Source organism: Trichophyton rubrum, assembly GCF_000151425.1.
Source record: "Trichophyton rubrum CBS 118892 genomic scaffold supercont2.10, whole genome shotgun sequence".
NCBI classification, from domain to species: Eukaryota; Fungi; Ascomycota; class Eurotiomycetes; order Onygenales; family Arthrodermataceae; genus Trichophyton; species Trichophyton rubrum.
In genome coordinates, this window is record NW_003456419.1 from 451186 (window position 1) to 470068 (window position 18883).

The 18883-nt window shown below is 50.6% G+C and overlaps 7 protein-coding genes across 9 annotated transcripts; 4 read left to right on the forward strand and 3 right to left on the reverse strand.

Annotated features, from left to right (window-relative positions):
• Positions 1 to 933: 933 nt before the first annotated feature.
• Positions 934 to 4136, forward strand: TERG_07532 (uncharacterized protein; the record flags this gene model as incomplete). 2 transcript variants are annotated; one of them, XM_003231865.1, is made up of 3 exons in its annotated part: positions 934 to 2797; positions 2863 to 3509; positions 3573 to 4136. In XM_003231865.1, 3 exons carry the CDS (start codon positions 934 to 936, stop codon positions 4134 to 4136), a joined length of 3075 nt encoding a protein of 1024 aa, XP_003231913.1. The 2 variants fall into 2 exon arrangements, with proteins under 2 accessions (XP_003231913.1, XP_047607257.1); XM_047750401.1 differs by lacking the exon at positions 3573 to 4136 and having other exon boundaries at positions 2863 to 3536.
• Positions 4137 to 4285: 149 nt separating this feature from the next.
• TERG_07533 (uncharacterized protein) lies at positions 4286 to 4890 on the reverse strand (the record flags this gene model as incomplete). The annotated part of the gene is made up of 2 exons (XM_003231866.2): positions 4286 to 4660; positions 4738 to 4890. The coding sequence occupies 2 exons, from the start codon at positions 4888 to 4890 to the stop codon at positions 4286 to 4288; spliced, it is 528 nt and encodes a 175-aa protein (XP_003231914.2).
• A 1124-nt stretch (positions 4891 to 6014) lies between these two features.
• TERG_07534 (uncharacterized protein) lies at positions 6015 to 6754 on the forward strand (the record flags this gene model as incomplete). The annotated part of the gene is made up of 4 exons (XM_047748790.1): positions 6015 to 6054; positions 6124 to 6267; positions 6335 to 6347; positions 6697 to 6754. The coding sequence occupies 4 exons, from the start codon at positions 6015 to 6017 to the stop codon at positions 6752 to 6754; spliced, it is 255 nt and encodes an 84-aa protein (XP_047604779.1).
• Positions 6755 to 6870: 116 nt separating this feature from the next.
• On the reverse strand, positions 6871 to 8308 carry TERG_07535 (uncharacterized protein; the record flags this gene model as incomplete). The annotated part of the gene is made up of 1 exon (XM_003231868.2): positions 6871 to 8308. One exon carries the CDS (start codon positions 8306 to 8308, stop codon positions 6941 to 6943), a length of 1368 nt encoding a protein of 455 aa, XP_003231916.1. The 3' UTR covers positions 6871 to 6940.
• Positions 8309 to 10631: 2323 nt separating this feature from the next.
• TERG_07537 (glucose-repressible alcohol dehydrogenase transcriptional effector) lies at positions 10632 to 14162 on the forward strand. Of its 2 annotated transcripts, XM_003231869.2 has the most exons (2): positions 10632 to 11348; positions 11438 to 14162. In XM_003231869.2, exons 1-2 carry the CDS (start codon positions 10769 to 10771, stop codon positions 12670 to 12672), a joined length of 1815 nt encoding a protein of 604 aa, XP_003231917.2. In that variant the 5' UTR covers positions 10632 to 10768; the 3' UTR covers positions 12673 to 14162. The 2 variants fall into 2 exon arrangements, with proteins under 2 accessions (XP_003231917.2, XP_047607258.1); XM_047750402.1 differs by having other exon boundaries at positions 10632 to 14162.
• A 274-nt stretch (positions 14163 to 14436) lies between these two features.
• Positions 14437 to 17498, forward strand: TERG_07539 (uncharacterized protein). The gene is made up of 6 exons (XM_003231871.2): positions 14437 to 14942; positions 15023 to 15052; positions 15117 to 15216; positions 15276 to 15486; positions 15543 to 15664; positions 15720 to 17498. Exons 1-6 carry the CDS (start codon positions 14598 to 14600, stop codon positions 16823 to 16825), a joined length of 1914 nt encoding a protein of 637 aa, XP_003231919.1. The 5' UTR covers positions 14437 to 14597; the 3' UTR covers positions 16826 to 17498.
• A 1155-nt stretch (positions 17499 to 18653) lies between these two features.
• Positions 18654 to 18866, reverse strand: TERG_12557 (uncharacterized protein; the record flags this gene model as incomplete). Its single annotated transcript, XM_047751502.1, has 1 exon — positions 18654 to 18866. One exon carries the CDS (start codon positions 18864 to 18866, stop codon positions 18654 to 18656), a length of 213 nt encoding a protein of 70 aa, XP_047607259.1.
• Positions 18867 to 18883: the final 17 nt, after the last annotated feature.

The following is an 18883-nucleotide window of genomic DNA, read 5'->3' on the forward strand; positions in this document are numbered from 1 at the left end:
GAGCCTAAGCTTTCTAGTTTTTTTCCTAGGGCCGCGCGGGGAGGTCAAGAGGAAGAAGACGAGCTGAAAAGGGCAGACGAGGAGAGATGGAGGGAAGAGCGTAGAGTACAGCGCGGGCAGAATGAGCAGAAAAGGGGTCAGGGTGCTCCGTAGAACATGAACACGGGAGAGTAGGGGGCTGCGAATGAGTAAGGAACAGGAGTCAAGTAAGCAGAAGAGCCTCCCGAGGCATCCGCCTTTGCCTAGCCAAAAAGCTGAAGGAAGAAGCGGGAAGTGTGTCATCCTCCTTCTTCTGACACTGCAGCAAAAAAAAAGTCAGCTCGGCGAGAGAGACGATGGTCCAGGGTGAAAGTAACCAGCCTTCCAATTTGGCCTCTGGACAGAGCAACGGCGCTCTCCTTACCGCCGCAGCCTTTCATCTCGCCTCACTCGCCTCTGCTTATTATTATCGCACGTCGTTTTGATGTCGATAAAATAAGGTCTGCGGCTGTGCTGACTCAGCAAATAAACTCATGCTATTGGTACTTCTCCTTAGTCAGCGCTCACCTTTTTTCCACCGCAAGCGCGCCGCCGAAGTCTGAAGGGAAAAAAAGCATCGTGTGAAATCCGAAACGAGCGCTAGGCCAGCCTTTCTCACTCACTCGCTCACTCATTCACTGCTTTTTTCGGGCCTCACTTTTGCCTGCCATTAACTCCTCTACTCTGCTCCTCGACACTCGCTCTTCTCCCCCCTTTCTCGCCGAAGGATGGCCGGCGCTCTCTAAGGCACGCCCATCTGCCAATCAACTCCCCCTGGTACCCCCCCTCGATCGTAACATCCCGACTCTGCCTCTTGGGCCGCAGGTGGCCTCGCAGCCCTTTTCACTCTGGCTAACCCTCGCCAAGTGGATTTGGGCTCATCGACAGCACCTGGCGCCCGCGGATAGGTAATCCATGGCTAGGAAGAACCACCACGGACAGCGCAGCGAGTCAGGCCGTGCCTTGCCAGGGAAGAAACTCGCCAAACAAAAATCTAATGGCCATCTGAATGGCCTTCCTAACGGATTCCACCAGGCCTCCAGCAATACGCCTCCCACTCCAACCACGACTCCTCCCGCTACTGCTTCGAGAGCAGAAGTAGCAGCAGCTTCTATTCCTCCCTCCGTAACCGCTGCTTCGCCGTCTTTCCCCTACGCCTCCGCCAGGACTCCGCAGAACCTCGATGGCCAACTGGAAAATGGTTATGGTTCCTCGAATGGTAGTATGGGAGCTGTGACCAAGAAAGAAGCAGGCGGGCGTGCAAGCGGAAGTGTCCAGGTTAACGGAAGCAACGGTCACGCCTTGGTTAGCAGTACTAGTGTTGGAGGAGATGCCGCCATGTCACCGAACGGCCACCATACCTACTCAGCTGCCACCTGTATCGCAGCCGGAGACCGACTCAACGAACATTTCTCCCGTCGAGCTGATAGGATGGCTCCAGCTGTGAAAAAAGCCTATCCCGCCCGTAAAGGCGTCAATCCGTTAGTCCTTGCTTCGACGATCCTTAAGGCCTGTCCCACGTCCGATACAATCGCCATTCTCATTCTCCTTCTACAGCTCCCTCCCATCGTTTTGACCCTGGTCCAATTTCTCTATGCTTCCATGACGTTCATGCTACCCGCCGGTGTCTCTACTGGGACTCTTACCTCGAATTTTGACATCTTCCAAGGACCTGCCGGAACTCCCTCACTAAGTACAATGATTGCAATGGACGGTTTTTGTCTCCTTGTATGGGGCCTGTTTATGTGGAATTGGGCAAAGAACTTTGCCATTGATCTCGCTCACGTTCAGGTAGCCATTGCCTTGGGTGCCGGAAGCTCGGGAGGCACAGGGGGCGTCAACACCTTTTGTGTCTCCATGGTGCTTATCGTACACCTCTTACGGAGTGAAGGGATACAGACCTTCCTGCTTAGTCACTTGTTTTCAGCAAAGCTTCTTTCTCCTGAAACAGTTGCAAAGTACTCGTACCTGATACCCGCAGAGTTTCGGCGTCAAGATAGCTCTTCACCTCCTAGTTGGATAGGAAGCCTCCTTGCAGTACACATCTTGGCTCAGGCTGGAACTGCCATGGCTCGACGATCAATGGCCAAGAATCGGTCTTCTCCCCGCGCCAAAAGTAGCGAAAGGTCGGCTACGGATACTTCTGCTGCTGTAACGCCTACCTTACCTGATATCTCCTCTATTGAGCCTTCAACCGCTCTATCATCCGGCATTTCATCTGAACCTGCACAGCCAAGTTCTAGTTTGAAAGATACAAAGGAACGCGTCTCCACTGCCAAGAAACGACGTCGTCAAGCCAACGAGGCGAGAAGGATACAACCTTTTTGGGCCGCTTTGGCTAGCACAAAATTTACTGTCACTAGAGAATATGAACGATCCCGGAATGGTAATTGGTACTCTCCTAATGCTCCTACCTCGGAAGATGATTTGGATGGCGTGTCTCCTGACAATGCATTTATTTGGATTACTGGCGTTGATACCTCAACTATTGAATTTGCTGCGAATGACTTTAATATCAGTGAAGACGCCGTTGCTGAAGGCGCCGCTTATGGAGCTGCGGGACCGTTTTACGTTCTTGTCAACGGCGCACATTGGGCCCCCGTTTCCCTTTCCAAGGTGACTGATAGCTCCAAGGATTCCCCGATTGCTCACTGGAGAGGAGAGATTTCTGGATTAGCGCCAGACTGCACATATACCTGTAGCTTTGTGTGTGTTGATACAAATGAGGAAGTCTGTGTTGTGAGCGTCAAGACGCCGTCGGCACCCGTCACAGATCAAGGTGAGACGCTCATTTCATACAACCTACACTCTCTTTAACCTGTCCTGCTAAACGAAGCGCTTTAGTTGTTACTCCTCCTGTCGCCTTATCCCCACAGCAATCTCTACGACCTTCGTCACCATCAACTACTATCAAGAACTCGATAGTCAATGCTGAAGCTAAATTAAACGAACGCCGCTCCCGCCTCAAACGCTCAAGGAACAACCACAAACTTCATCTGTCCAAAGTCAAACGTGAGCTAGATGGCTTGACCCACAGGCTATTGAGTGGTGGAGACGAAAGCCGCCAAAGGCAACGCTCCCTTCAGCTCGAACGAACCATTCGACAAACTGAAGATGCAACCGCCGGGATTGAAGCTCAGCTTGAGAAACTCGAAAATTTATCTGGTGCCGGTACCGAGCTGGAGGAATGGAACGCTCGAAAGGCTGTCATCGAAGCGGAGACGTCAAAGCTGAAGGCGCTCAGACAGGAGGTTGAGGATGCTAAATCCAACATGGCGAAAGCCGTTACATCCTCTGAAGCGGAGCTCGCGTCTGCCGTACAAAAGAGAGAACGTCTTCAGAGCCGCCTTAACCGTCTAACTGCCCAACACGAACGCATCGTTTCCTCTACTAATGCTCAGGACCTAGCCGAACGTGAACAACAAGCTCAGATGCAAATGGCCCAGTCGGCCATTTACAACAGCTACTTGCCAGGAGCTTTTGTCCCTAAGGTATGCTTCCAGCCCTTCTCATCTTAAATGGATTTAAGATGAGAGTATTAATGCTCCAACCAGGTTCCAGCGAGGTTTCGTCTGATTCCTGCATGCGGTGGTGACCCTAACCTCTTCATTGATGTTGAAATTGCAAGCGAACCGGCGAGTAATATTCAAAACATATTCAGATCCGATCTGTATAGGTTGAATTATAACCCGCTCACCTACGCCGGTATAGAGCAGAGTATACCCGTAGAGTTCGCAATCGAAACCAGCAACGGAGTCGAAATTGAAGTCGAAGTTCGCGAAAGCCTTCGAATTCATATGCAAATACTTACTCCGAATGGCGTACCGATTACGCCATGGTATATCGAGCGAGCTGCAATCATCGAAGATGATCAGGCTATCATCACCGCGGGTGGAAGTATGGGGATGTATCGGTACGCGCCTAATGGGATGCGACAGTTCCTGCCATATGGGACGGGAGTTACTTCCTCTCCGGCTCTGGCTCCAGCTCCTGTTCATATCCCTGCAGCTGCGCTGTCTCATGCCCATCCTCGTACTCCGGTTCACGGCCACGGTAACCAGGCTTCATACGTAGCTCCAAGACAGGGTGAGGTTATAGAGCAGTTACCAATTATATAATAAATAAGTTAATACTTTGGACCTGTGCATTGTAAGGAACACGTATCTTGCGCTCTCTAGATATCGTGTACGTATCAAATCAGACATCCATCCACCCATCAACATCAACAAAATAGGGGTCTATTTTTATACGCCATGTAATATACTGACTAGCTGCTAGCAGCAGAACCCATGCTCTCGACAGCACCCTCCCTATCCCATGTACCAACCTCTAACTCCCTTACCCTCCTCTCAATATCCTTGACTTTCTCCCTATTGGCCTGCTTAGCAACCTCTTGCGCCTCCCAAAGCTTCCGATACTGCACCAACATCCATGTAGGCAAGATGTTCAATTTCTTTGCAATTCTGTAATCGTACAGTACTACGTCTTCCTCACATCGAGCAGCAGGACGCTGCTTGGCTTCGGACATGATCAACACGTCAAGACGGAGGTTGGAGAAGTGGCGTGGATTCGGATCATTCGGTGCTGGTGGCTCGTTTGATAGTTTGTGATAGACGCTGATTTGGTCTGGGAACATCATGGGCTGGATGTTATAGGTTAGTTGGTGGGTTTTAAAACTTCGTTTGTACATTGGTAGATGTTTTAAAGGGGTATACACACAAATTTAAAGTCCACCTTGATGCTCTTTAGTATGTAGCCTACGCTCGTGGAGCCCATGAGCTGCGACCATTCCTTGCTGTTTTCGGGGTCGTGGTGGAGGGCTATGTTGCGGGACCAATTTACACGGCCTGTCTCTGCATAGCGGACATACATGACATTATTCACATGGCCTGTTTCGTACGTTAGTTTGCTTCCTTTATAGGAGTGATGGCGAACAGGTTGGTATATGAAGCATACCCTATTTCCAGAAAAGCGAATATAGCAGCACGCTGATTAGAAGATCATTCATGATACAAATGAAGAGCAGATGGTTCATAGCTGGTGAAATACGGCTATATCATATAATCAGGGGAAAGCGGGTATCTTACCATGGAATCCTAGAAAGGTAACCATAAATCAGTACAGACCATCAATACTTAACCGATACGTGAAAAGGAGAAGGGTAAAAATAGAGAAAAATAGAAAATAAATGTAGTGAAACTCACCATCTCTCCCCAGACGACATTATGTCTGTGAAGACCACAATACTTCTCCCCCGTCAAGAATCCCTCGCTGCCTGCGACTAGCTCCCTCCAGTCCCGCGCTATCTCCTCCAGCACCCCTCCGGCAAGCGGGACTAGATCCTGCTTCATGCCAAAAGCAATACATTTCCCAATACGCCTTTTTATGTTTGAAAGCCATCGCGGATCAAGCTGGGTATAATTAGATTTGGATGCTGTCCTGTGGGCTGCATGGGAATGAAAGGCTCGCGATAGAGCAGGGATACAGCATCGACCTGGGGAAGATAAGCTGAGTATGCTGCTGACCAACGGCGAACCGGGAGCGCTGTGAGCAAGAAGCGACTTTCGCGCCAGGTTCATCGGTGAAGACATGCCTGATACTTTGCTTCTATTCTCCCTGGAGACTGTTAGAAGCAATCAATTGCTCGCTTTCGTCTGTTTCTTTCTTCCTGTTCGTTGTCTTCTGTCGGTTCTGGTTTTGCCGGCCCTCGGCTTTACGGGCCGGAGTTTGGGGCTCAAAACTAAGATGCACGTGACTTGGCGTGGGCGTTTTGTTGACGGCGAAGGAAGAGGACGACGAGGACGACGAGGATGGAGGAGGATGGAGACCGGACAAAGAAAGGGAAGAGACAAGGACGCCGGACGAGGAGACAAAGGATCAGCTTAGGACGCCAGGGCAGCGGGAGCAGGCTTATGCAGGTCGGACGCTAGCACAGGCCTACTTTCAACGTCAGTCGTTGCATCTCTCTTGATAACCTACTTGGCTGCTTGGACAGGATGAGCTCGTTAAGACACCAGGTGGTGAAGGTCTATAAAGGTGAGCTGCCAGCATAAGGAATGGTTTGTGTGGAGCAATAGACGGGCTAATCTGAAGTTACTGGAGCAGAACTCCTCTTCCTGGGTCGAGATTATCCCCTTGGATACGCATATTTCCGAGGCCGGCTGCACCGGGCATTTGCCAGCCAGGCGCACATCACAGACGAAGCCGAGATTAAAAAGGGCATAGAGAGGGCCGAGTTCGTGAAGAAAGGTGCGTACGATCTTGTGCTATTTCCGAGTCACTTTTACATGCGTTTCTTCTGACATTATAATTATAGAAGTCGAAGCATTGTAAGTTGAATTTATTCAAGCAAATTATATACTCCGCGTATAGTCCCAGGGTCGTCAGATATCCATACATAAATACAATGCAGCCTCCCGCCTTGCCTATTTACTCCTATCCACCCGAGCAAGAAAAGGAAACAAAACAAGAGGGGGGAAAAAAACCACTCCTGACGTCTATTGTGATATACACCCCGTTTGAACCTCAGCATATTTTTTTTTTTTGGTCGTTCCAGATAGCCCCATCCCATGTGTTTCCGTTTCCGTTCACAGTACCCTCCCTTTGAGCTGGTGATAGTAAAAAATAAACAAGACAACAAAGCAAGTAAGTGCCGCCGTGCTAACCTGTGATATGCAGATATTACCTGAAACGGTACCGGACGCTGAAGAAGCGTTACCAGACACCAAGCAACTGAGCGGTGAAGTTGAAGTCGAAGTTGAAGGTCGAAAATGAAGCCGACGGCGGGTATAGGGTGGTAGTCTTTTTTTTTTTTTTTTTTTTTTTTTTTTTGGGCGTAATGATTTGAATTGATCTGGGTGGGAGGTAAGAAGACGGTGAAGAAAGACAGCAAGAGAGGAGGAAGAAGAAGAAGAAGGGCAAGTTACTTCTTTCGTCCCCACCAGGCGCCGATTTCCAGACATTCGCCACTTGCGACGCCTCCCTTCTGCATCAGATCGGTGGTCATGCCAGTCCACCAGCGATCCCATTCGGCCTGGCCCTTGCCGCTGGCCTCCATGAGCAAGGGCTCCATGCTCTCGATCAGCTGGACGACGGTGAGCAGGGTTGTCTGGCGCAGGGCCATCTGGTCGGCCGTCAGGGGCTTGCCGTTCTGTTTCTGCTCCCATTTGACCTCGCCGAGCGGGATGGCAACGCGCCTGCTGCCGGAGCTCTGAAACGACTCAGCCTCCGACGAGAAGGCGAGCCCGATAGTGGCGCAGGGCATGGTATTGAGCTTGCGGGCGTCAAAGGCCTTTTGTATCCAGGTGTTGTAGTCGTTGAGGTATTTGTTCTGGGCGTTGGTGAAAGGGGTAGCGGACGAGATGGTGTATGTACCGGTAATCTCAGCCTGTTCCTGGTACTCCTCAGACAGCTTACCCGGCGCCACGGGTGGGTTAGGCAGCAGCGTCCTGTAGACCATGTCTGAGTCCCAGATCTCGAGCACGCCGCCTGACTTGAGCACCCGCAGGGGCTCCGACAGCGTCCCGTCCGCCTTGAGATCCGACATGGGCCCGCAGAGCGAGACATCCTTGATGAAGACAAAGTCGAAGCTTTCGTCTGCAAAGGGCAGGGTATTTTTCCGTAGATCGTGCTTCTTGAACTGCCAGTCCACGCCCTGCTTGTGCTGCAGGTCCGGCGCCAGGCTGATGATGTCGAGGCCCGTGAAGGAGATGTCTGTCTGTCCGCGGTTGGCAAAGTACTCGTGGCAGGCACTCGTCCACAGGCCGGAGCCACAGCCGAGCTCGAGGACCTTCTTGGGCGGGTTGTCTGCGGTGGTCGGGGAGCAGAAGGGCCCTCCCCAGACGGTCATGACGATGAGGGAGTGGAGGGACTGGCGGTGGATCTCGGGCACGTCGCAGGGCAGCGGATAGGTGCTCTCGGGGTCGCGCAGATAGGTCCGTCCATTCTGCTTGCCGAGCGGGTATGTGGTGTAGTCTGTGTTGAGGGAGGCAGATGAGGGCGAGCCGCCGCCAGCAGGAAGCGGATCTAGGGCTGGAATCGACATCATAGGTGCGTGAGGGAGGAAGACATGTTTGAAGTCGACAGCCGAGACGAGAGTGGGCGGAGTGTACTGGTAGTGGTGGTTGTAGTTGTAGTGCCGGACCTCGCTGCTGCTGTAGTTGTAGGTCGAGGTGTTGTTGTTGTTGTTGTTGTTGTTGTTGTTGCTGGTGTTGCTGCCGGTGGTCGTCGTGGTCGTGGTGTTGCCGCCGCCGCTGGTGTTCGAGCCGCCTCCCGCTGGGGGAACGGCCATTCCTAGTGCGAAGTTTTTTTTTTTTTATTTTATTTTTATTTTTTATTTTTTGCTTAGAGTTACCAGTCAACTAACTACCCTTGCCTGGGGCGAAAAAGGGGGTGAGAAGGGGACTCTCTGGCCTTGTCTGCCGGTCTGCTGCTGCTTCGTATCTCTCGGTCCCTGGCCTAGGAGGGTTGAGCCGGCTGTTTGCTCGCTCCTTGGGGGGCAGCAGGCAGAGTATGTAATAGCCGGCCTCAGGGGTTGATACAGAGGGAGGACGATGAGACGAGCCCTGGAAGATTAGAGAGACAGGCAGAGACAGGGAGATAGACAAGCCAGACAGAGACAGACAGAGATAGAGATAGAAGAAGAGAGGTGAGGAGTATAAAAAATACGGACGGAGAGAGTATTTATATTGCTTTATGGAGCTGGGACGGGCCAGGAGCTTCACCCCCTTTGGCGGTCCTGATATTCGCATCTTCGTCAAGTTATATAACGGACCACCGATCAGCTAGCCTATTTACCGCCTGCTGCCGTCCTCCAGCTGTCTGTTTACCAGTCGCAGAACTCGCTTTCGAGGCGTGGGCGGCCTAGTCACCGTCGACAGTCACTAGTAGCGGCCATCCTGAGCTGTCTCGCATTTGGCCTTGAGTGTGGTCTTGAATTTGGTCTTTGTATCAAAGCAGTCTAGCACTTTGGAGATAGAGTAAGAGAAGTAGTAGTAGTAGTAGTAGTAGTAGTAGTAGTAGTAGTAGAAGAAGAAGAAGAAGAAGAAGAAGAAGAAGAAGAAGAAGAAGAAGAAGAAGAAGAAGAAGAAGAAGAAGAAGAAGAAGAGCATCTGTACAGGGTGTCTCCTGCTGCCTGCCATGACTATGTCCTTCCACCAGCCAGCAGCGAGCCCCAGGCTGAGACTCCCTCCCTGCCTTTGAGTCTTCCAGGGCTTCTTCGAGGCCTTCCATGTCTTCTTCCATGACTTCTACGTCTTCTTCGTCTTTTCTTCTAGGCAGCAGCTGGTACTCTGTAGATCGAGGGCAGACTGACTACGCCACCAAGGGAGCCTTCCATCACTGTCCACCGCCGCCTCCCATGCATTCACTCACTGCTTTGTGTATATAGCCTGCCTTCTTACCATCACTTCCTCTCCTCCATGCATCTTTTCACTTTTTTCTCTTTTCATCTTTCTCATCTTTTTATTTCTCTTTCTCTTTCTTCGTCTTTTCTGTCCTTTTTTGGCTTCTCCAGCGTTATGTCAGGTGACTCCACGTGACCGACTCCCACCTTCGACTTTTCAAGGCAAAAAAACAAGCAAAAAGAAACGAAAAGAAACGACGACGACGAAGAAAGAAGAAGAAAGACGAGAAGACGAGAAGACGAGAAGACGAAAGAGACCCGCATCGACAGGCGCCGGAAGAAACACCACAGACCTGACAGACAGATGTAAGCGCTGCCGGACTCCCTCCCCTGGCCCCCCATCCCGCTGCTGCTCGCCCATTCTGACCAAGCCCGTCTCCAGCCCAGCCAACCTGCTCGAGACTCCCCTTGCTGCGGCTGTGCCTCCGGACTGGCCCTCGGTGCAGACAGACAGACAGACAGACAGACAGACGCCACCAGAGAGAAAGTGACAGAGGCGGAGGACCTAAAAAGACGAGCGTTGCAGAAGAAGGGCGGTCGGTTCTGACGGTTGGCCGCAAGCTCATCTTCTTCCCTGCCAGTGGAGGTTCCGCTCGCTGGGCCCTCATGTTGAAGAGACGAAGACCGCAAGCTCGAACTCCCGCCACGCCGCCCGTCTCTCTGCCCGGACACCTGCTGCTGCTACGCCAGCTACACCAGCTACCCCCTTCGCCGTCCGCAAGCTCGCATCCTCGGTCTCATCTGCCTCGTTAAATGGCAGATGGTCCCTACCGGTTCCAGCCTGGGGCCGGGCAGTTTTACTTCCAGAACCAATCTCAACAGCAGCAGCAGCAGCAGCAGCAAACCCAGCAACAACAGTCCCAACAGCATCAACAGCAGCCCTCGCAGCACCAAGCTCACCAACGCCATCTTCTAAGAAACGGAACCAGCTCGCCTACCGGTAGGCTAAAGTTCAACCCGGACACGCCGTCGCCGTCGCGCTCGCCGCCAATCAATCAGTCTCCCGCCATCAACTCGTTCAGCATGTACTCCCAGGGCCACCAGGGGCAGCCGGTCATGCTCAACGGTGCTCAGGGTCACCAGCGGTTTGGCATGCCCATGCAGAAGTTTCAACATCCCGGCCAGCACCCGCAACATCCCCAACAGCAGACGCAGCAGCAACAACAGCAGCAGCAACAGCAACAGCAACAACACCACGCCCCTCACTCGCAATCAAACCCGGTTCTCTCGCACCAGCAACACAGCTACTCCGCCGGTGCTCTCTCCAACGCCACTGCTCAGCATTTTACTCCCTCCCATCTGCAGAACGGCTCCTCCGCCAACCTCGAAGACGATGTCGACGAACCCATGAACGAGCACTGGCAACAGCAGTTACAGCTTGCAGCAGAGTCCAGACAAGCCAATTCCCCTCACTACTATGCCAGATCCGTCGCCCAGCAGACCAAGGGTATCCAGCTGTCCTCCCATCAGAATGATTCTAACGAAAACGGCACCGAGGACCGTAATCGCGCTGTGGCCGTAAAGGAAACCCGCCGCCAGGACTGGATGGCCATTGACTTTGGTGGCCAGGGTCTTCGTGCTCTCTCCGACGGCCTCTTCCACTATGCCTTCCTCGACAAGCTCTATCTCAACCACAATAAGCTCAAAACCCTTCCTCGCAAGATTGGCCAGCTCAAGAACCTCACCCACCTGGACGTGTCCAGCAACGAGCTTACGGAGATCCCAGAAGAGATTGGCATGCTAACTAACCTGAAGAGGCTCCTTCTTTTCGACAATAATCTACAAACTCTGCCTTTCGAGATGGGCTATCTCTGCGAACTGGAAACCCTCGGCGTCGAGGGGAACCCGTTAAACGATGTGCTCAAGTCGCGCATCATGCAGGAGGGAACAAAGGCACTCATCAAGTACCTCAAGGAAGAGACTCCAGGTAGGATACTCTTCTTTCTATTCCCACCCTTCTATCAACGCCCTTTTAAAACATGCAATGATATGTCTGTTTACTAATATCACGGGTAGTGCCAATGCCTCCGTCTGACCGAGACTGGATTGTTTTGGACGAAAGCGGCCGCGGCTCGTCGAAGAACCCGCATGACAAGTTTACTGTGCTTACGTACAACACTCTGTGCGATCGATATGCTACACACCAGCAGTACGGATATGCTCCATCGAAAGCACTCGCCTGGGAGCTCCGTCGTGACCTTCTTCTCAGCGAAATCAGAGGCCAGGACGCCGACATTGTCTGCCTGCAGGAAGTCGACCAAGGCAGCTACCATGGTTTCTTCAGGGAACAGCTGGCATACAACGATTACAAGGGCGTATACTGGCCAAAGGGTCGCGCCCAAGGTATGAGCGAAGAAGAAGCCAAAGTCGTTGATGGTTGCGCCACTTTCTTCAAGGGAAGCAAGTACATCCTCCTCGAGAAGGCGATGATTCACTTCGGCCAAACCGCAGTACGACGGCCCGACGCCAAGGGCCAGGACGACATCTACAACCGGTTGTGGCAAAAGGACAACATTGCCGTCGTCGTCTATCTTGAGAACCGCATGTCTGGAGAGCGTATCATAGTAGTCAACGCGCACATCTATTGGGATCCTGCATACAAAGATGTCAAGCTCGTTCAATCCGCCATCATGATGGAAGAAGTCACGCAGCTGGCGGAGAAGTTCATCAAAATACCTCCATGCACAGACAAGACAGCATTCCGCTTCTCCGAGCCAGAAGACGAGACGATCAACAGCGAAAACACCAGCCCGCCCACGCCCGTTGAGCCGTCTCCGTCCGTCGAGTACAGCAGCCCATCTCAGATTCCGATCTTGGTATGCGGCGACTTTAACTCCCGCCCATCCTCCGCGGTCTACAACCTTCTCGCCCACGGCCGCCTAGAGGAAGAACATCCTGACCTCCGGGATCGTCTATATGGCAACCTCACGCGCCAAGGCATGACACATCCCTTCACCCTCAAGTCAGCCTACTCTGCCATAGGCGAGCTCTCCTTCACCAACTACACGCCAGGCTTCACCGATGTCATCGATTACATCTGGTACTCCTCCAATCTGCTGCAAGTCACCGGACTGCTCGGAGAAGTGGATAAGGAATACCTGCAGCGTGTCCCTGGCTTCCCCAACTACCATTTCCCAAGCGACCATCTGGCGTTGATGGCGGAGTTTTCGGTCAAGAACAAGAAAGGGAAGGTAGTCGAGGTCGACTTTGGCCCGCAACGAGATCGTGATAAGGATCGAGTTCGCGGATAAGTGTTGTTGGCATCGGGTTAGAAAGAGAGAAGAGGAGGCACAGCGTGAGAGTTTCTTCGTCATTTTTTTTTTATATTCTTTTTTTACTGTTTCTTCTTCTTTTTTTGGGGTGAGGGAAGGGTTGTGCAAAGCTATATCTTTTCAACGGATGGAGCTAGGGTGCTTAAGTCGTTTGGTCCGTTCTATTTCCTCGTCTCTCTTCTTGTTCTTTCCACCCCCTTTCCTTGCTTCCTCTGTTCGTCATCATCATATCATCATCTTACTCTTATTTCGGAATCTCTGCCGCGAGTTCACTGTTCTTCCCCTGGATCCCTCCCCTTTTCGTCCCATATCTCGCCCGTCCGCTTCCGCTTCCTCTTCCTCTGTACTCGTCCTGACTGTCACTCAGCTCTCGTCCCCTTGTTCCTCTTGCATCTGCTGTATTCTCCCCTATTTCCTTTCCTGTTCACGTCTCTTATCACGCATTACTCGCTTCCTCGGGTCTCTACTCTTGGAAACCAGTGTCCATTGTTTGCTTCTTTCTCCTTTTCTTGACACGGCGTGGTGATATTGCTGTACCTTGTTTTGCTTCTCTTTCTATTGCATCGCCTTGTCTTACTCCTTTTTTCCCTCCCTTTTCTTCACTTTTTTGCCTTGTCCTTCTCCTTGCCAACTATCCTCATAGCTGGCTAGCTGGTCTGTCTGTTTTTCCAATCAAAGTCAAAAGAGGGTTGTTTGATGGCCTTTCTTGTTCGTTCTATCTTACTTCGCCTTTATCTACCTCCCTACCTCCCTACTTACCACTTCTTCTCGTTTTCCCCTTTTTATTATTTTTTTCCTTTTCTGTTTTATCTCATGAATCTCTCTGGATCTGCCTCGTTCGTATCTTGCAGACATTGGTGTTCTGGTGAAGGTGTGGAAATGGGAATTGGGTCGAAACATGAGGTTGGCTGGTTGGCTGGTTGGTCGGTTGATGGTAGTGACGGTGACGGTGTGTGGGATGGAATTGTAAAGAAGACAAAGACGAAGAGAGGATACAGCTTTCCGACCCTTTTTTTCTTTTATATAACTAACTGAATAGTTATATTTAGTTACATGCCTTTACTCCCAGCGGCCCTGAGGCCGGGTGGTTTAAGGAGAAGGCAAGACGTGCCAAAAAAAAAGAAAGGAATAGAAATGAATGACTTTGATCGATGTTTCACAGTCTGGCCATCTTATAGAGACCCTTTTCTATAGGCAAAAAGAACTCGGCTCCGGTCGTACGTTCGTTACTTACCACCGACCGATCTCCATAGATAGTTGCCCATTTTATATATGTTATTTCTGGCAACCCAAGTTAGTTCGACTGGATACGGGCATAGACTGGCCGAAACTTCGCACTAAGGGGGTCTCGCCGTAACTTCTGTCCGAGCTGGAACCGTCTTTTTTTTCCCCTTTGCTCCGTACATATTTTAGGAGTCATATTCCACATCCCTCTCTATCTAGCTAGCTAACTGCTGGCCAGTCTGGGGGCGGCGGGCCGCTCCAATATGGGGCATCAGAGCCCTTGTCCTGGCGGTGTGACCACCTTCAAGCCAGGCCAGGGAAGACTGGCTGCAACAGCCTTGGGCCTCGGGCTCGGGTTTGGTTTGCCCTTCTGCTCCATGGATCGGATTTATCGGCATCGGTAAAGGCAAAATATGCAGGTAAGCTCTGGTCGTTGGGTTAAAAGAGGGAGATCCATAGCAATTTCTCGATTTCTCGTATACGGTTAACTATATATATATATGTAAAAGAAAACCGGGTGGAAGATAGCGAAAATATAACAGTATGATTCGTCTCTGAGATATTTTTCTATATTTCTTTATACATATATAACCCGCTTAAAACCACTCTGCTGGTTTTCTGCTCCTTTATTTTTCCCATTCAGCGGTGGCGGCCAGACGAGAAGCAGAGCGTCTTTCCCCATGGCAGGCTTGATGGAGTCGACGGCGACGGTGACAGGTGGGCACGATGAAGCAGCAACAGAGATCAAGAGCTCGTCGTCCTCTCTCGAAGGGAGCACAGATTGCTCGACCAAAATGGAGGCGCCGAAGATGCTTGCTGGCGGTGCGAAGGAGGCGGTAGAAGCAGCTGGTCCAGCAGAGGCAGACGAGAAGCAAGAAGAAGCGCTTCAAGATCGATATCAAGAGAAAGAAAACAGTCGAGATGAGAATAGCCCAGCAGCTCAAGAGGCTCCAGAAGCACCAGCTGGTTCCGGCGAGGTCAAGATGTCGAAGGGCAAAGTCGCTCTCATCATGCTTGCTCTCTGCGTGAGTTACACTGTGTTTCTCTGCTGGTTTATTTATATATATTCGAAGCCTTCATGCTCATCGGACTATCTATTATATAGTTGGCCACGTTTCTTGCGGCTCTCGACATAGTAAGTCTTCTTCGTCTTGATTTTCATCCTTTGCGGACTGATAGGTTAATGCGAAACGCCATAGACGATCGTCACTACGGCGCTGCCAACCATCGCCAGAGAGTTTAACACATCACAGGCGGACTATGCCTGGGTGGGCTCTGCATATCTGCTCGGTGCTGCTTGTATGTTACTGTTGCCCCTGGGAAGAGATTCAAGCTTCGATATTGACTTGTTTTCTCAGCATCAACTCCATCATGGGGGAAAGTTAGCGATATCTTCGGCCGGAAGCCTGTCTTGCTGGCCGCCAACGTCGTCTTCTTGATCGGCTCGCTCCTATGCGGCGTGAGTATCAATATCAAGATGTTGGTAGCCAGCCGTGTGATTCAAGGAATAGGAAGCGGAGGCCTTCTTACTCTCGTGAATATCTGTGTGAGCGACTTGTTCAGCATGAGGTTCGTTCTCTGCTTCGTGAAAGTGGCTGGTTTTGATAGGCTAACCTTGTAAACAGAACTCGAAGCATGTACTTTGGTATCATCGGCATGGTATGGGCTATATCAGGCATCATTGGGCCTGTCATCGGTGGCCTCATGACCCAGTACACCACCTGGCGTTGGTGTTTTTATATAAACCGTAAGTTTTGCTCATAACTGGTTGTTTTCCATGATGGATCTAACGGTAGAAATAGTTCCCATCGACGGAGTTGCTTTTCTGATTATATTCTTCTTCCTGGAGCTCCATACTCCTACCACCCCATTGCTAGCCGGACTCCGTGCCATTGACTGGCTCGGTTCTCTCGCTGTCGTCGGTGGTACGGTGATGTTCCTTATCGGCCTTGAGTATGGTGGCGAGTCTTACCTCTGGTCTTCCCCAACAGTCATATGCTTGATTGTTTTCGGAATAGTGACATGGGGCATTTTTATTCTTATTCAGTGGAAGGTTTCGCGTTATCCAGTCATGCCGCTGTGGCTCTTTACCCAGCGGTCCACACTTGCGGCATATGGAACGGTCCTCATACATGGAGCCATTTATACTAGCGGAAGCTTCTTCCTGCCACTCTATTTTCAAGCCGTCCTTGGAGAGACACCGCTAAAGTCGGGAATACTCCTCTTTCCAAACGTTATAGCAGTTTCTATCGTCTCTGCGGTCACCGGTGTCTTCATTCGCAAGACCGGTCTTTGCCTTCCACCAATCTGGTTTGGAACGACCGTTCTAGTTCTCGGAACAGGACTCTATATCAATCTCCCATCACACAGATCGTTGGTCAAAGTTATCCTCTATCAACTAGTGGCTGGAATGGGTATTGGACCTAACTTCCAGGCCCCCATCATCGCTCTTCAGAGCCATATAAGGCCCAGTGACATAGCAACTGCCACAGCTTCCATAGCCTTCTGCAGAAATCTTGCTAGCAGTATCTCCGTTGTCATCGGAGGTGTCATAATCCAGAACAGACTCCAGAGTAACATTCTGGAGATCCAACACCTCCTCAGCCCCAAGTCTTTAGAAGCTCTGCAGGGAGTCTCTGCTGGAGCTTCGGTCCATATCATCCAGGCTCTCCCGCCAGACGAAAAGCAACCAGTTCTCGACGCGTATACCAAAAGTTTGAGCACCATGTGGATATTCTATACCGCCCTTGCTGCTATCGGTTTTATAGTCAGTTTGCTTTTACAGAAAAAGAAGCTCAACAAGGAACACGAAGTTACCAAGACTGGACTTGATGCCCAGGAACGAGCGAGGAAAGAAAGACTGCAAATGGAGAAAGAAGCCAAGAGTAGTCGAAATAAGGCTGTTTAGAGTCGTGCTGCGCATGGTTGTACTGCGTCGAGTATGACAGGCGATTTTGAAATCTATTGATACCCTTCTGTCATGATTCGTCACTTTTCTATTCTATTCTATAATGAGCTGACCGTGGATAGATTCGATATAGTTTTCCGGGCGCAGCTGCTACTGACCACGTCAATACCTCGTGTTTAAATGGCGTTTTTCAATAGATGGGTATACATGGACAATGCAGCTATTAATTATTAATTATGAAATGTCGATATAGTACAAAATAACAAATTGAACTGGCCAGTTAACACTCTAGCCTTTGCTAAACCACATCATGCTTATCTGATTGACAAGATTACTTCTAAATTTAGGTGCCGCTATTTTAGCTTAATTATAGTTCGTTAACTAGTTATAGAGTTTATCGGGGTGGCAATTTACAAAAGATTTGGGTCCATACCTTTATACATCGATGTGCATGCTAGTGAGATTTGCAAAATGATATTTCTTCTGACTTTCCAAGAAAGATGTGACCACGTATGTAAAATGTTTGGAGACAGAGCCAGATACCCCAAAATCAAATCGATCACTAGACGATTTCACAGCAACCCCTTTTGGCTCCTTCAAACATGTTACTTCTAACGGCGTAAGCTACCCCGATCCGCTCGACAGCTTAGAATTCCGTAAAGAGGGCCCCGGTGCAGTGCGATAGCGAATGATTCTCGCGTGGCAGCCATAAGGTAAATGCAGTAGCTGGTCCGAGATCGCGTCGAAAGGCGCTTCTCCGACCGGGGCACGCACAGCTGACCTGCACACGCCCCAAGGTTCTCCGCGATGCATGAGTGCCACATCTGCATTTACTACGGTTTCAACATATCCAGCAATAAACACCGATCTATATTAACAGTTGAATCTGTTGGGCTCAGTCAATGTGCTTTTGTGCTTCTTATCCATCTTTACCGTAGCTTCGACCCAGCCGGTAGCGAAACAGCCATAAACTGTGATTGATCCCGTTGCATCGTTAAGCCTGTGGCATTCTAGATCGTATATCCGAAGTTTTACTATCTCCCGAGAAACTTTATTAGAGAGCGTGAGATTATGGGATATAGGGCCATTTATGCTAAGCCAACTCCAACTTGGCGCGCAGGTACCCCGGCCCATTCCACATGGATGGCTTCCTTCTATACCACAATCATCTACCTTTCAACCCAGGCCTTCGACAATGACGTGTTTCCATAAACCCCAAAAACCATCCAGCCTTTCCGCTTCTCAATGCGTTCCATAACCGGTGCAATAGCCGGGAGCCGATCAGAAGCGGAGGTTATGCCCCTATGCATGAATTCATCCACTCGATCTAGCTAGAATCAATGGATACTTTCTCTAGGTTGTAGGACCGAGAATTACCGGATATACATTGATCAAGGCCTCCCCAGTTAGAATGGCAGTGGCACTCAAACTTTAGTTACCAGGCCCCAGCAGTAGCTTAAAGCAAGGTACCTAACTTAGCATGGGTATTCTTCGGCTCAACAAGCGGAATAGTCCTTGTGTGTCCTCCTTGGATCTAGAAGATGCGATCAGGGAGCAATGGCAGTATCAAATGTCCGCCATTCCCTCAGCAATTATGCTTTATGATGCAATTTTCTTCTTCGATGAAGTCAACGCAAGTGTCATCACCAGTATGGGATGCTCTCGCATCACCGAAGCCCATAGGCTCTAGAAGGCTAGAAATGAGCTTCCCTAGTCCCAAAACCAGTCAGAATTTGCGGCTTCTCTAATGCATCAGTCCTCAGAGTGAGAGACATGTACTTCTGTCAGGAGCTTCACCACTACTACCATACAGACGAGGTCGGTATATTTATACCTCTGTTGTTGGCTTTCGCATCCTAGGGTGGATGACATATTCGAAGTGCGTAGGAGCCTCAAATGGCATGGCATCGCTCCTGGAAGTGCCATAATGGCCATACTGCAATTGCACATATTGCATATTCGGAGGCACGTTTGGCGCTAGATTGATGCAAATGACTGTGTCTTCGGCCTCCCATCCAGGCTGCGCCGTCGAGAGGGCCATAAAGATCATGGAGCAGA